The following is a 16,545-nucleotide window of genomic DNA, read 5'->3' as shown; positions in this document are numbered from 1 at the left end:
ATAATTTGTGAATTTGCGATTTTAAAACTTTTCCTTCATTATAATTTTTCAAATAAAATATTACTATTTTTATAATTTTTTTGAATTTTACCCAAAACTTAATATTTTACTAATATCTTTTATTTTTCTCAATCACAATGCGGGAAAACGACGGGTACCCGTGCGAACGCACGGGTAAGACACTAGTTTTTTATAAACTTAATTTTTTATTTATTTATTTATGTAAATGTTAAAATGTAAAATAATTATTACTCTCTAACCCTTTCATATGATAATAATTTTTATAACTAATTTAGAAATGCAATATTAATTCAAAAGATTGTTCTATTCAATTACACATATAATATATTTAATTTAACAAATGAATAATTTTTTTTATTTAAACTGGTACTCCAATTTATAATAATTTTATACTATTATTTGAATGTTCTCTCTCCATTTTTTATTTTATATTATAGATTATTTTTAAAAAATTATAACAAAGTCATTTTACAACGTCAATAAATTATTTATCATATTTTTTTATTATACTCTCAATTTATTATTCACTTTTCTTTCAATTTTTTAAATTTATTATTTCTATATCATCAATAAAAGATAATTTTATAAAAAATTTATCAATTTTTTTTAATATAATAATTATCTATATATAATAATAGATAGAATAATATCATACTATTATATGTAAATTTTAATGTTATATTTTCATTTCAAATCTCAATCTTTTAAGGAAAAAACAGAGTCTTCCTTTCTTGAATATTTAATGTTATATTTTCGTTCCAAATCTTAGTGTGATCCTCCAACCATAAAAAATTTTAATTTCACTCTCAAATATAAAAATTGATATCATATATATCATAAGTATACAAAAATTAAAAAATTAATGATCATTTTTCCTTTATATTTTATTAATTTATATCATGATTAAATTTACGGTGGATGACGCCAATTGCCACTTTAAAGGATTTTGTTAAAAGGTTATTATCATTATCTTTATTTGTTGATTACATTTTATTATAATGAGTTTTATATTCTCATTCATATTTTTTTCTTTCAAGTCTCATGATGAATTTATTCTATAGTTTTATTTTGTTCAATTCAGAAAAGGGAAATGTATGTTTTCATGTTCTATTCAAATTTTGCGATATTTTTTCATGTTTTTGTATATGTTTTTATTGTACGGATACACCTATAACTTTGTGTTTGATAAAGTATAAAGATATAAAATTTTGTTAATTTATATTCATTTTTGTTTTATAAAAATAAATTATTTATCCATATTTTTGTCCCGTGCATCGCACGGGTGAAAGTACTAGTATATCAAAAATATATGTACTCCATAATAGTTTATGGAAAAATACTAGCAACTATTTTTCAACAATCTTTCAAACACTCATTTTCTTATTGGTTGAAACATGTGTGTCCTTCATTATAGAAATAGACCGCACATAAAGTGGTAAGACCCACACATATTTCAACCAATAAGAAAGAGAGTGTTTAAGAGAGTATTGAAAAGAAAGTGTTCTTAGCATTTCTCTAGTTTAAGATGGTTCAAGGGTTTTGAGATCCCCATTCCCTATTTCGATTTGCAATCGTATTAGAAGGGTTTAATATTTTGATGAGAAAGACTATTGAATAGGAGAAATATGCAGGGTATAAATTCGAGGTTGGTGATAATAGATTCTCCCACTTGCAATTGCAATATTCAGACGATACATTGATCATAAGTGAGAAAAGATGGAGCAGTTTCTGAAACATAAAGATAAATTTATTATTGTTCAAATCAATGTCCGATTTAAAAGTAAATTTTCAAAAGTGTTTGATTGTCGGGATTAACATTCCTCAATATTGGATAGTAGAGGCTACTAATATTTTAAATTGTGGCATAGGCGCTTTACCATTCAATTATCTCAGTTTATCAATAAGGACAAATCCTAAATGGAATGATACTTAGGCACAAGTGATACGTACTTTAAAATCTAGATTGTCTAGATGGAAGAATAAACATTTATTCATCGCTAGACGGATGAAAATATTAAAATGATCCTAAATTACTTCCTCTCTTTTTCAAGACTCCGACAGGTATTATCTCTAAGTTAGAATATATTTTCAAACAATTTTTATGGGGGTTTTGGGTGGTTGGGGGTTGTGAGATAGAAGAAATAAATCAATTGAGTTAAATGGGATAAAGTGTGTACACCAATCGAAAAATGGGGTCTATGGGTTGGAAACTTAAGGATTTCCAACATAACCTTACTAGGAAAATAGATGTGAAAAGTTAAAATTAAAAAAAAAAATAGGGATTTGGTATGCTATATTGGTAAATAGATATGGGGTGAATATTGGGGCCTTGAATTGAGAGTATGTTGGAACATCAAATTGGTGGAAGGATATTGGTAAATTGAATTTACGAGGTTTTGAGACCTCATGAATATTTGGTAAAAGAAGTATATAATATTTTATTGATAGATGTCATTCCATTACCTAGTCATATTCTAAGCCAGAATAAGGCAATCCCATAATAAATATATCATGTTTGATGTGGCGAATAAAATAGAATTCTAACAAAAGATTAGCTAAAGGGGGGATATTTATAATATCTCATTCCGCTCCGTTTATTTTATGATATTTAAACATAGGCTAAACATTTATAGTGTGGGCATTTATAATGGATTAAATTCTTCTCTGTCGTGTTTCTATTACTTTTACTTCTTGATCTTTGCATTTTATCCGCATACGAGTCTCATTAAAAGTATCATCCCTACTTATAATAAATTTTGATCCTCCGAGTCCCATCTTCAACATCTTGTACCCCCTAACACTTTAGGGATATCCAATAAAGACAAACTTCACAACCCTAGCATCAAATTTGTCTTTCTTGATATGTGCAAACACTAAAGCTCAAAGACCTTCGAATTAGAGTAGTCTATTGGTTTCCCACTCCAAACCTGCATAAATGTAGTGAAGTCTATTATTATGGATGAACATTTATTGATTAGGTAAGTTGTTGTAGCAATATCCTCACCCCAGAAACTCTTTGATAACCTAACTCCCAACAACATGCATCTCACCCTCTCCAAAATTGTCATATTCATTCGTTCAGTTAGACAATTTTGTTAAGGCGTATCAACAGGGCCGTCTTTGAGGGCGTGCAAGGTGGACTACCTCACAGGGCTTCAAATTTTTTAGGGTGAAACTATAGGTAAATAGGGCCTCAAAAATTATTTGTCATGTTGAATCGTGATTAAATAGGGCCTCTACTCGTTTTCTCATAGGTAAACTATAACTAATCTAGGAAGGGCCTCCAAAAACTTGAGACAGCACTGCATGTCAGCAACAATTATATTCCTTTTGATATGTTATTTCCTGCAAAACTCATTCAACTACTCTAAAAAAAATCTAAACTAGTATTAATTCTTAAGACATTTAATTTAGTTTCTAACTTATTTTCTGTAAGAGTTGTTATTCCTTAAACTTTTCAAAGGTGTTACTTTTATTTTTCAAAATGCAGACTCACACTCTTTTAGAAAAATCATTAATAATAGTGTGGGAATAGAAACCATCCACATGAGTTGCCACCCTCACGATTATTGAACATTTTAAGTCTAAATATACCAATACCATGAGCTTTGCACGCCTTATTGTTACCAAGTCGAACGATCCCACTTACTTTTAGTACCAAAGTCTCAAAATATTCTTTCCTTGGGCACATGTGATAAGAGCATCCTTAGTCTATGGTCCAACTTTTTTCTGTTTCAAAACTTGTCACCAATAGTGCATTAGCACTCTCATAATCATCCTCATATGAGAAAACTACAATCTGAACATAATCACCCCCTTTTCGGGACAATCCTTCTTAAAATTACCAATTTTATGACAAGTGTATCATTTTAGCTTCAACTTATCAAAACCCTTGGATTTGAACTTTGACTTGGATCTCTTACTATTTTAGTTTCATCTAGTATCACTCTTTCCTCTTAAAATACTCAAACGTTATCCACTAGTGTCAATCTTTAACTCTTTCGTCTTGGTTAACTCCTTTTTTATTGGACCTCCTTCAAGTGATAGTTTCTTTGTTTCCATTAAAGATCCTTGAAATGCTCAAGGATTTAGCTAATTAGCTCTACAAGAGTAGAACCTCACCCCCATCATCAAGTTTCATTTTAATATTTTGCAAGTTATCAACGATCTTGTGAAGTTATGTCAATTGTTCCAAAATTGATTTGGTTTTCACCATTCAAAATGAGTAGAGTTTTTGCTTCAGACAAAATTGTGAGTCAAGAAGTACTTGTTCATATGCAATGATTCAAGTTTGACCCACATCTCTATCGCAGTCTTCTCCCTGTCGATTTTTCTTAGTATTTTATCTCTGAGACACAAGATAATGGTACTTTTGGTCTTATCCACCATCTCAATCTTATTTGCTTGTGTTAGGCATGCATGCATGCAACAATGCCTTGTCTTTCAATGCTTATACACACCTTTTTGTTGAATTAAGTTTGCCTGCATCTTTATTTTCCACAGTCCAAAATAGTTGTTTAAAAAAAACATTTTGGTTTTCCATTTAGAACCTCTGGTGCACACTTGTAAGCTTAACTCTTTTGGCCCACAATGGGCGCCATTTGTTAGAAAATTGAAATGTCAAAGATCAAACACACCAAGAGTATGGATGTATGGGACAAAGAACAGTAACAACAAAAACAAATAGCCTCAAGTAATAATTAATCGGCTAAACAACGTAAGCAATACCACAAGAAAAAGAAAATTAAATACAAGTAAACACAAAATTTATCTACTTTATTTGATCAAATCGATTTATGCTGATTAAGAGAGTAGATCTCTGATCCACTATAATGCAAGAGTTATTACAAGATGAGTTAAAAAAAATAGTCTTTCAAATTCATTAGAACATCTCATGTTTTTCAACACATTAAATATCAATCTCTCATTCACTCAATGTATGAATCACACAAATTCATGATGCTCAGAAGTTTTTTCTAATCCTCCTAAATACCTCAAAAGTCTTCAAATTTTTAGAACAACGAATCTTAAGAATCATCCCCTTTGTCTTTTTAAATTTTTCTCTCTAAAAAACTTCCCGATGACACTTGTGCCTTAAAAAGATTTGATAAACATCATTTATAAGTGTTAGGCGAAACACACTGTGTTTCTCTAAAATGCACTATGTTTCGACAAAAACCGCAGGAAGCACTGCTTCTCCACTAGAAACACCGTGTTTCTGCAAATTCATTGCGTTCTCGTGAACAATTTTTTGAAAAATTTAAAAACAACATACACATTAAAAACATGCAAACTTTCCAGTTTCTTTCTACGTGAATGTTGGTCAATAGAAACTTGATAATATTGTGTCTTTAGTTCCTGATGATGTCTTCTATCAAATTATTAATAGCTTAATCCTCTTAATATCAATGACTCTGCATATATCCCGGATTAGTAGAATTCTTCTGATGGTCAATGCTCTATTAAAACTCTCTATAACTTACTGAGAGATTGTGAAGTTGCTATGCATTTCTGGAACAAATTTTTAAGTAAGAAAATTGGAACAAGTTCTCCAATTCTTGGTATGGAAGCTTGACTTAAGTTGGACATCAACTCCAATGATCAGAAGAAAAAAAAAAACAGTTTATGTATCATTTGAATATGTATTTTTAGATAAAAAAGAAACACTTTCAAAATCACACATGTTTTTTAGAAATGGCGGGAGGGTAAAATTCAAGTGAGGCAATCGTCCCACAAGTCTTTGACAGTAAAAAAACTCAGGTAATGACTTTTGATGATTCTTGGAGAAATACTGACTGTTGGGTTGAATAATCAGGTGAGGATTACCCTACTTAGTTAGTGCAATTGCTTTTTACTATCTCTTTTCCTTTTTTTAAGTTAGTAAACATGATCAATAAGTTCATAAGCATAAAAAATTGACCTGAGTAGACAGCAATGTCAGACATGCATACATGACAGAGTACACGAATTAAGCAGAAATCAAATGAGCTACATTAAAATATTGTACCGACATCTTCGAAGTTAGTTCAAGAAGACAAAAACAACTCATATTTTAACAAGATGACAAATTAATTCAACAGAGTGCAACTTTTGATCAAAGTATTGCCATTGCACTCAACAACATACTCACAACACAGACGATCTTCTCGAAACATATCGTTGGCATCCCCTTCAAACTTGTAAGCCAATAGAAAGAACAGCTTCTCGAGATATACCTAAAATAAACAGCAAATGAAATGAGAAAAAGAAAAAACCCAAAAACAAATACTAAACGAGATTCAAAAGGAAGGAGTGTATGTTCACCATCAGCTTCATTGGCATTGGCTTCAATTGGCTGCTCGAGATAGTTACCACCTTTACGTTTCGTTTGTAAACCAGCGCGAAATAAAAGACTCTCCACAGGTTCTGAAGGTTGAGCACCAACAGAAAGCCAGTACCTAAAGAAGATGAGGAAAAGTTTTCCATTATATGTGTGGTGGAGAGTTCCGTCGGAAAATTCATAAGATGGATCAAGGTTGACAGTCCCTCACAATTATCACTAATTTTCCCAAAAGCGTGTACAAATAACTAGATAAATTAGGATTGAATAAAGTTACTTACTTCACTCTTTCAAGTTTGATACTCATTCTTTTCTCATCATCTTTAGCTGCACAGAAGAAGTAAATCAAGTTAGAAAAGGATTTGACGTGTATCAACTAAAACCATCCTCTTCTTCATCCCTTAACTAACCCAGAGTCTAAACGGTCAAATTCACACAGGGCAAAATTTAAATAGGCTAAAAAAAAGTGGTCCAAAACCCGCACAGGCCACAGGTTAAACCGCCTGGCTCGCAGCCTCAGTCCATATACCTAGCTCTAAACACCACTAACAAGAGATACTACCTGTGTTTGAATTGATGGGCTAGAACGGTGCAGAGCACAATGGAACATGATGGAATGGAGCAGAATGCATACACCCTAAATTGGATGGAATGAAAATTGAAGAAGTGAATGAAATAGGATGGAATGGATTCAATCATGTTTCATTCCACTCCATCCATTATTTACAAATCCAAACAGTGGAATCCAATTATTTACCACTCCATTTCATTTCATTTCATTCCATTCTATCTCATTCCACCAATCCAAACACACCAAGGTTATTTTAACATTCGCAACAATAATTATATATCCTTTCAAAAAACTCCTACTAACCTAATGTCAATTAACCCAGAAACCATAACCAAAAGCCACAAGAAAACACACATGTTTAATCACTAAATAAGAAACAAAAACATGGTATGAATGAGTAAAATTTGAAGATAACAGAGAGAATGTTAACCTGCTAGAGGATTGTAGTAACCTACAACCTCAATGTTCTTGCCATCTCTTGCACACCTGCTATCAGTAACAACAACCCTGTAGAATGGGTTGTGTGTGCAACCAAGTCTGGCCAATCGAATACTCACCACCATTTTCACCTAATAGTGTCACAATTCAACAACATGTAACTCAGAATTTGAAAGAACAACAAAATACATTCTGTTTTGGGGTTTGAACAGCGAAGAGTTCGACATTATAAGCAATGGAATTGAAGAAAAACGAGAGGAAACCAAACAAACCTGTCTTCTGAAGGTAGTTTTTTCTTGTACAAAATGATTTCTGCTCTCTATTATCCCTTTATGCGTAAGGTGTTACCGTTCCCTCTCAATCTTCTTATCTTGTACTCTGTTTTCTCTTATTTTTCTTTATTTTTTTAAATAGTGAATTTTAATGTAATTTTGTTTTTTATTTTATTTGAAAATATTTGGAAAAATACATATCTTTTGATCCCTTAATTATATTTTTGAATTTAGATTGATTCCTTAATTTTTTTTATCACCTTAATCTCTTAATTTTCAAAATATTTTATTTTAGTCCCTTTTATTTAATTAGTGACGAAAAACTTTGAAATTGATCGCTAAATCTGTTTCTAATTAGACAAAAAAGACTAAAATAAAGCATTTTAAAAATTAAGGAATCAATGTGACACGAAAAAAAATTAAGGGATTAATCTGAACCTAAAAGTATAGTTAAGGGATCAAAATGAATATTTTTCCAAGAGTTATTTTAACTTAATTTTGAATATGAAGACAAAAAATAAATTATCAATTTTGAAATGAAATAATGCTATTTCTAAATCCAAAAATTATCATTTTTAAAATAAATTGTCAAAAATTAAAATTATAATAAGAAAAAATGGAAAATGCATTGATAGTGTAAAATTATTTTACACGGTCAATCAATCTACCACCAAGAATTTTGTCACATAAAACTATATAAATTTTAAATAGAGAAAACTTAGATACAATTCCTTATGTGTGGTTTACAATATTTTTCAATGAAAATATGACAAGTTTATAATTTCCTCTTACACATAAGTAATTTTTTTTTATTTTCACTTCATAAAAAATATTTAAATACACTTGTCATGTTTTTAATTTTAAAATAATATAAACCATACTTATGGAATTGTATATAAATTTTCTCCATTTTAAGTTATTAGTATGACATTGTTGAATAATTTATTTTTATCCGTTGACATTGTAAAACTATTTGACATTATCGGTTCATAACCATTAAATTTTATAATAATATATAAAATTCATGCATAAAAAATTTAGATGAGTTATTTTTTATAATTTATAAATATTATTAATTTATTATGTACATTATGAAAAAATATGAATAAATATTGGCATTCACGATTGGAATTTTATTTAAGTAAAAAGAGTGTATTTAAGTAGAAAGTTTTGATTAAAACAAAAAATTAAATTTAAAGAAAAAACATTTGTAATATAAATTGGTACAATTTATCATTTAACTATTGTTTTAATTTGTGAATTTTCTATTATTTTTTAATTTAATTACTTATATTAATATTTAGAATTAAATTTATGTACTTGGATTTAGGTACATACGTTATTCTCTTTATTAAAGAAAAAAACAAATAAATCGAATTGAGGCATTTATTCTAACCTATAAAAATAATAAAAATGATGATTAGTTAAACCAAAATGATCTTTAAGATAATTATTTCAAATACATTGTAGTAATCATTCTTCATTTTAAAAGACAACTAGATCCGTACAAGTCTAACTTGAATATGGAAGGAATATCACTTCATAGTTTAGTGTTCATTTTATGTACCTCATGATTTTTTTATGCAAGCAAATGTGAGGTTCTAGGCAGAACCGTCTCAAACTTTTCAGAGGTTCTGTGTAAGAAGTTGAATTTTAAAATTTTTTAAGGGGTTTTATTTAAGCATAAATTAGCAATAAAATATATAATTGGAGGCCCTTTTTGTCATAGCTTAAAAATCAAAAAGTGTGAGGCCCTGTGCTGTAGATCGTGTTGCACACCCTCAAAGACGACCCTGGTTCTAAGGTCACTCATGCTTCCAAAGATATTTATAAATAACCCACTTTACTTCATCTTAAATGTTTTTGTATGTTTGACATATGCTCTAGAAAACTCACTTCAGTGGCTTCACTGCTTGTTCAAAGACCTCAGCACCTCCTTTCCTAACCCTACATATGTAATTATGTATATTGTGACAATAACTCAACACTCTACTAGGCTAACAATCCAGCATTTCAAGAAAGATCAAAACACATTAAAATTTACTGTCACATCATTCCAGAGAAAACAAATGACAGTCTAGTTAAATTGTTTCCCACCAATTCCGCGGCTCAGGTGGCAAATTTCCTCAGCAAAAATCATTACAAACCTGCCTTTGAATCTCATCTTTCTATGGTTGGACTACTTGATCTCCATAGTCCATCTTGTAAGGGTGTATCACATATTAATACTTACATTATTAAAAACCAATTAGTTAGTTAGTTATTATCCTGTATAGTTTTCCTTTCATATAGGATAGTTAGTATAGTTTTATAATATGCAGATATAAGAAGGTAAATTAAGTTTCCATTTCCATATTTTACATTTAAGTATCATTTTGTAACAATTTATTCTGAATACAAGTCATCCTAATTTCCGCAAATGCAAAACCAAATTTTACGGGTCAAGCATTTTCCTAAACACTATTCTCAGCATGATTAACGCCTCAGAATTACAAAATGATGGGTTGTTCACCTTCCAGCTCCGAAATGACTATCAATGAGTCGGTTAATTCAAGAGAGAGAGGTTCTGACTTTGGAATTGGGTTGATTACCTGAAAATGGGAAAAGTATGAGCAACATGTTCTAACCAATTATTATTCAAAGTTAACTTGAGTTGCAAGCAATTGTCATACATTCTTGTTCTTCTTCACGTAACCTATTGCTACTTCTCTCCTTAAATATGCTCTCTCAGAAAGCTCGGAAAACGATGGATTCTCTCCTTCTTTCATGTAAAGGCTAATATCCTGTAGTAAGAAAGTTACAATGATTTATGAAATATCGATACATTCTTGAGATGGTTTTATACAATCACAACATGAGATGATTTTACCTTCAAATATATTTCATCACCCTCTGCGTTTAGTATATCTTTCCAAACTTCATTCAGTTCACTGTTCTCGGCAACTGATTTCAAGTTCAACATATGAAATTTTACATTGACACGAAAAAAAAGGCCAAAACAATTAAAGGCAAAAAGCTCAATCAAGAAGAGGACAGAGATTAATGACCTTGAGCAGTTACAAGGCTCAATATTTCCTCGGCTGCAACGTAGGTCACCGATGGCCTGATTCTAGCAATCTACAGCATTTATGTATAATAATTACCATCATTAAAAAACATAATAATGTAAAATTTGAAAGATCAAAACAAACCCAAAACTACAAGAGACTTACTTGTTTCCCCAATTTTGAATCGACGATTTCTGCAACTAGATTTTGCACCTAAAAAAGAGAATTTAGTCAAATGATGATTATCCTCTCTACTCATACTATAAACTACTGCTCTATCTCTAAATATAAGACTTTGTTGACTAATTCATAGAAATTAAAAAAGTTTGTAGTGGTATTAGTAATATTTCAAAATAAACAATTCCATCATCATAAAAGGAAATCACCTTGACTCCAAGTTTGTCACAGATATTTTCTGCAAGTAGGATAGAATAAGCAGATAGCTTATCTGTCTTCGATGTATCTGCAAAGAAAATTTGTCAATAACATGCCATTTTGTTACAAATTTTGTTTTGCATGATTAATTACCTCCAAGAAGCCAATCTTTGTCAGATATGACAGCAATTGAGAAAGGAATATCTTTATTCTTCAAAGAGGTTTGAATATTCAAAATGGTTTCCTTCAAGGTGCCATAGTCCATCGGATTTCCAATCTACATAATATATCCAAAAGAAGCAAAAGATCATATCAAAAGGGAAACAAATTAAAATATATTTAAGCGCATTAGTTGATTGCATCAGACACTACCCTATGCGAAACTCGAACATTCTTGAGTTTGCTACGACCAATGATGTTGGTTTCTCTAGTAATCCTGTCATTTAATGGTGTCTCTGATAAAACTTCCTGCATATTATTTATCGCCAGAAACCATAAGTGTTGAACTTCAAGTGAATGCACATATGCTGTCAAAAAAAAAGAAAGAAAAGTGAATGCACATGTAATCTTGAAAAGTAACCCTACACAACCTCCATGTCAAGAATCTGCTGATGATTCAGAATTAAGATCATCCATACCATATACCTCTGTAACACCGACACCTCCGAAAAAAAGTCGTGTTGGTTTCGGTGTCCGAAACCACACCGAAACCGGCACTGACACTTGTGATTACATTTAATTTATTCATTTTTTCAAATTAAAACAGGTGTCGGCGTGTCGGTGTCGTGTTTCCGGTGTCCGTGCTTCATAGCCAGATACAGAAGTATGGTAGGATATTGCCTTTTAGGTTAACGCGAATGTAGCAAACAGTAATAGAAGTATATTGTTATTGTTCTTTCATTATCATTATTATTTTGCGCAGCAAGGGGAAGAATATTTAAGGTTTTATTAGTTTAAGTATACACACAAAGATGTGGGAAAGAACTAAGACTCCATAGAATATAAACCTACCAAAACACTTCCAGGACCAAGATAGTTTTCATACTCTTGAATCATTTCTACAACATCAGGTCGCCATCCAAGTAAAAGAATGCATTCTTTTGGTCCTACATTCCCGTCTGATGCCTAAAAGATGATAACTGATAAAGGTTAGAATTTCAAATAGAATCTGCAGAATAACACTCGTCGAAAGCATCTATACGGAACAGAACAGGAAGCTATACCTTGGAGCCTGATCTGTTTGGACGTTTTACAATATTAGCAAGTCTTACTTTACTCAATTCAATGGCATATTCAAAATCCTTTTCAAGTAATTCGTCATTATGAATTCCATCTTTTCCTTCTTTCACCTTCGGGAATACAACTTGTGGCTTTTTAGTATACTGAAGGGATCCAACGAACAATACCTAACAAGAAAAGCGTATTGATATGAGAAGGTATGCTTAAGTTTCATAAAATCCAAGATTTAAGGTAGACACGAAATATATGGTATAAGTGTGAGTAAGTTAGCCGTAAGTCAATATACTTTGTCAGTTTTCTGCAGCGTTTCGTAATCATTTGGGTGGAAATATATTTTCCCGCTCCGGTAAAGACCACATACAACAGCCTCTCGAAATATGTGTCTTATTTGCCTATATGTCATTCCTTCTAGATCAGGCAAGCTGCAAAGATTGAATACATTTTTTCGATAATTTAGCAAGTGCCTGTAGATCTTTATAAGCCCCTTCTGCCGAGAGCATTGAACAAATAATTTGGATGCAACATCTTCTACTGGCTCTACTTTCAATCCTGAGATTGACTTTAACAAGTCACATGTTTGGGACCTCGAAACCTACATACATTAATTAAGAGAATTTCATATAGTTTTATTCCCTGCACTTTTTTTCAAAATTTTCTCCTCTGTTTCACATAAAGCTGCTCATGAGTAACAGACCTCAACAATAGTAGGGACAGAAGCCATCTCTGGAATTGATTGAAGGGCTAAAACGGAGAGAAATGCATCCGTGTCAATCTCATACCTAACAGATAAATTATCTGAAATCAGTAAACCTTATCAAAGTGAACATTATGTATCACTTTAGGAATTTAAATAGATCAACACAAACCGATCTCCTTTAGTTGGCAGTATAATAATTGCACGTGCTTTGTTGGCAGCTGCTCTTTCAAATGACTTTGTTAAACTAAGGGAGCAACTGAAAAACCAGAAATTTCAAGTATGAGAAACGAAAGAAAATGAGTTTCTAAATCAACTAAATCGACTAACCGAATCATAGTCCTTATTCTATTCTAATGATATATCCTAACTCACTGAGCAGTTCTAAGCAAGGGGTAAAATGGTGTTTTATACAAAAGTCGCTTCACAAAAGAGAATACCTCTTGCTAAGGACATCAATATTATATAAATCTTTGGCAATGCTATCGGCTATCCTATCAATCTGTTTTCTGGGAAGATCAGACATAAGAAGGATTCGCTGCTTCCTGCATAGAAATGAAAAGGCATATTACAGAAGCCAGCGATCAAAACACAAGATAAGGGAAATTGGCGATTATCTCGTATGAAGCATTTACCTAGCAGCAGCAGTGCCTAGGCGAACAGAAAATTCGTGATACTTATCTAGCTGCTTTAGTATGAAAGGAAGATGACTATTCATTCCACAAATGATGATATGATCAGTCTCCATAACTTGCATTTGTGCTCCTTCCCTGAGCCTTTGCATATTACTCTGTTGTGAAGATTCAATTGTTGACATACGCAGAAAATATTGCTTAAGGAATTCTTAACCCTTCGGATCTTACCCTAAATTGTTCAGTCATGGTACTTAGAAGACGAGAGTAAAACAATATACCCCATATTGCAAGAAGAAAGCCAATAACACGCTCAATACGTGTAGGTTGCTGCAGGCCAACAAAATGTATGTCATTCAGCAAATGTTTATAAGCATAAGCCATTTAAAAGGACTCAATAAAAAACCAGATTGTGAAGTCCAAAATAAGTCGAACATACTCTTAAGTGAGTAGATGATGAAAGAAGACACGCCCAGGCCTCCCAAAGACATTCTTCCAGAGATTGCTTATTGTCCCTGAATAATATGATATTGGCCAAGATTAACAATTATATATAAGCACGGCATCACTAAAATCAAGTACTGCTTCATCATAATTTTAACTCGTAAAAATCAACTAGGTTGGTAGCAAAGAGAGCCCCAGAAATGAGTCCATAACTCATTGATAACTAACTAAAGCAGAAAACAAATAGAGGGGATAAGTATCACCAGAAAACAAATTAGAAAATGTTAGAAATTTGAGTTGGGTCTAATTCAACTCTACAAAACCGGCTTCTAAGGTGAATATAACATAAACGGAGATCTCACAAGATAAGTTTACAAGGAACAACATCCTGGATTTGTAGCTCGAGGGGAGTTTTCAGGAAGGACTAGTTCATCGACTCCACAAGTTTTTATATGATCTCAAACAATCTCCCAAGACATGGTTAGGAAGATTTAGCATTGTGATTTAACAATTTGGCGCAACTCAGAGTGAGGTTAACAAACGAGAAGAACAATCTCCACAAGTGTATTTATCTACGATCACCTGAACTTGAAGAACAAGAAACCTCCAATGGCAACAAACGAGATGCATGCTACAAGGAGCACCACAAAAAATCTGAAAGGTTTCAGAGAACAAAAGTAGCTTAAAATCCATTAAATTAAATAGCCAACAGATAGAAAGTTCTCATCCAAATATATAACAAAGTGATTGACTTACGTGGCAACATTTCTCTCGAGTTGTATGTTAAATAAGTATACCAACCGAGCTAAGTTCCATCTAATATCATTAAAAGAAGGCAAGGATACATCTAATTTAAGAGGCGTAGGTTTATTCAAGGCATTCGAAACACAAGCAAGCGGCAAGCTTGTTCCACCAAGAGCCTGAGGCACATTTTGAACCATTGCTTGGACAACGTTTATCACCAGATCAACAAACTTTGTTTGTGTCAGTTTCAATATCAAGAACAACGGCATGTATTCTATCATGTGTTTAGCCTGTGGACGCTGCAGCACACGCAACATCTCGAGAGATATATCAAACAATTAACACTATTAAGTCTTATAGTACATTCATCCAAAAAATTCCACATTTCTTACCTGAGAACTATTAATATTTTTCTCCGTCCAAATGAACTTGTCGCTCGAACTTTCTGGAACATGTTTACCAGTGTTGGAATTGGACTGAAAAGCCGATCTATGAAAGTCGACCTCCCATCCCCCTATACGATTTTCATCAATTAAGCCATTAGTTTCAGGTCAGAACTTACATTCAAATCAGTTCATGGAAATTACTTAGAATCAAACAATGTGTAGTCTAATACCATGTCCATGTAATGGTGAAGACTTGAGCCAACTGAAGCGACAAGGCATAAACCTCCTGTGAAGTATCAAGAGCAGTCAAAGACAGAAATGGTACTTCAAATGACAACAAACTCATTCAAAGTATAGAAAACCTAATTCATCACTCATTAATAATAGGTCAAAAACTCCATCTCAACAAGTAAGATTGAAGATTGAAGATGAACAACAAATACCTGGAATTCTTGTTGATTGATGATGATGATGATGAAGATGATGAACAGTGAGTGTGCCTTGGAATCCATGGAAGACAGCTATGCACGTGGAGCTGAGTACCAAGAAGAATCATGGCTTGTCTGCTCGTTGTGAAAAGTGGACAAAAAGTTTCTTACAATAATACAAATATGATAACAATATTTATGGGAATCCGAGTCAAAATCTAGAGTCTAATCTAATCTAGAGTACCATAATTGAAAATTCATTTAAGAAAAAACTAAACACCACACACTGTGTTTATTTATTAAATCGTGACAAGCGAGGTTGTATTCTACGTTGAAAACATGGTTTAACTAGTTGTTGCAGAAGCATGATGTCAGAGCAAAACCAAAATTGTCATCACTTGAAAGCGTGACGGGTCCCTTTCCCGAATCGGACATTCCTAACACTAACATAGCCCTAAAATCTTGTCTACAATCATAGTCATCGATGGTACTGATGTACTATATATACTGTGGTGGTGTGGTGCCTCACTGGACCATGGTTGTTTTTTTTTTTCATACAAGGCAAAATTAAAAGAAAAGAAGAGAAATGGACCACAATTGTTGATGTTTTTCAGGAAAAATATTTGGGGATTAGTCCTTCCACCTTAAGTGGTGGAAAAAAACTCTAAGAGAAATTTGAAATTTCCCTTCCAATTTAAATCAATGCCAAATATATTTTAAATGAGGCATGATTTGCTCAGGAAGGTGTTGATACATCAGACATGATCCACAAGCCGCCTATCATACGAAGTAGAAGGCTATGTCATTATAGGGACGCGTGTGACGGTGAAAGTCGTACGACTAGAAGCGTATATCATCTGATGTTGTGCGGTCAAGATATACTCTAAAGAACTTGATCGACTGATTTCCATTGAGCAGGACGAATGCACAAGCAC

The 16,545-nt window shown here is 32.3% G+C and overlaps 2 protein-coding genes across 2 annotated transcripts; both read right to left on the bottom strand.

The window, feature by feature from the left end:
• Positions 1 to 5,989: 5,989 nt before the first annotated feature.
• On the bottom strand, positions 5,990 to 7,737 carry LOC131617648 (small ribosomal subunit protein bS16cy-like). The gene is made up of 5 exons (XM_058888908.1): positions 7,622 to 7,737; positions 7,342 to 7,480; positions 6,622 to 6,667; positions 6,325 to 6,458; positions 5,990 to 6,236 (listed from the first exon to the last, which is right to left on the bottom strand). Exons 2-5 carry the CDS (start codon positions 7,472 to 7,474, stop codon positions 6,193 to 6,195), a joined length of 357 nt encoding a protein of 118 aa, XP_058744891.1. The 5' UTR covers positions 7,475 to 7,480; positions 7,622 to 7,737; the 3' UTR covers positions 5,990 to 6,192.
• Positions 7,738 to 9,945: 2,208 nt separating this feature from the next.
• Positions 9,946 to 16,117, bottom strand: LOC131644275 (putative ion channel POLLUX-like 2). The gene is made up of 22 exons (XM_058914731.1): positions 15,626 to 16,117; positions 15,413 to 15,468; positions 15,189 to 15,310; positions 14,809 to 15,095; positions 14,635 to 14,706; positions 14,048 to 14,123; positions 13,840 to 13,938; positions 13,612 to 13,766; positions 13,417 to 13,521; positions 13,149 to 13,235; positions 12,977 to 13,061; positions 12,569 to 12,874; positions 12,267 to 12,449; positions 12,055 to 12,168; positions 11,416 to 11,511; positions 11,197 to 11,320; positions 11,055 to 11,131; positions 10,834 to 10,881; positions 10,669 to 10,738; positions 10,491 to 10,564; positions 10,294 to 10,404; positions 9,946 to 10,212 (listed from the first exon to the last, which is right to left on the bottom strand). The coding sequence occupies exons 1-22, from the start codon at positions 15,736 to 15,738 to the stop codon at positions 10,111 to 10,113; spliced, it is 2,562 nt and encodes an 853-aa protein (XP_058770714.1). The 5' UTR covers positions 15,739 to 16,117; the 3' UTR covers positions 9,946 to 10,110.
• Between the last annotated feature and the right edge of the window lie 428 nt (positions 16,118 to 16,545).

Source organism: Vicia villosa, linkage group LG1 (assembly GCF_029867415.1).
Source record: "Vicia villosa cultivar HV-30 ecotype Madison, WI linkage group LG1, Vvil1.0, whole genome shotgun sequence".
Classification (NCBI taxonomy): Eukaryota; Viridiplantae; Streptophyta; class Magnoliopsida; order Fabales; family Fabaceae; genus Vicia; species Vicia villosa.
Note: the sequence above shows the minus strand (reverse complement) of the source record. Positions and strands in the feature narration are given on the sequence as shown.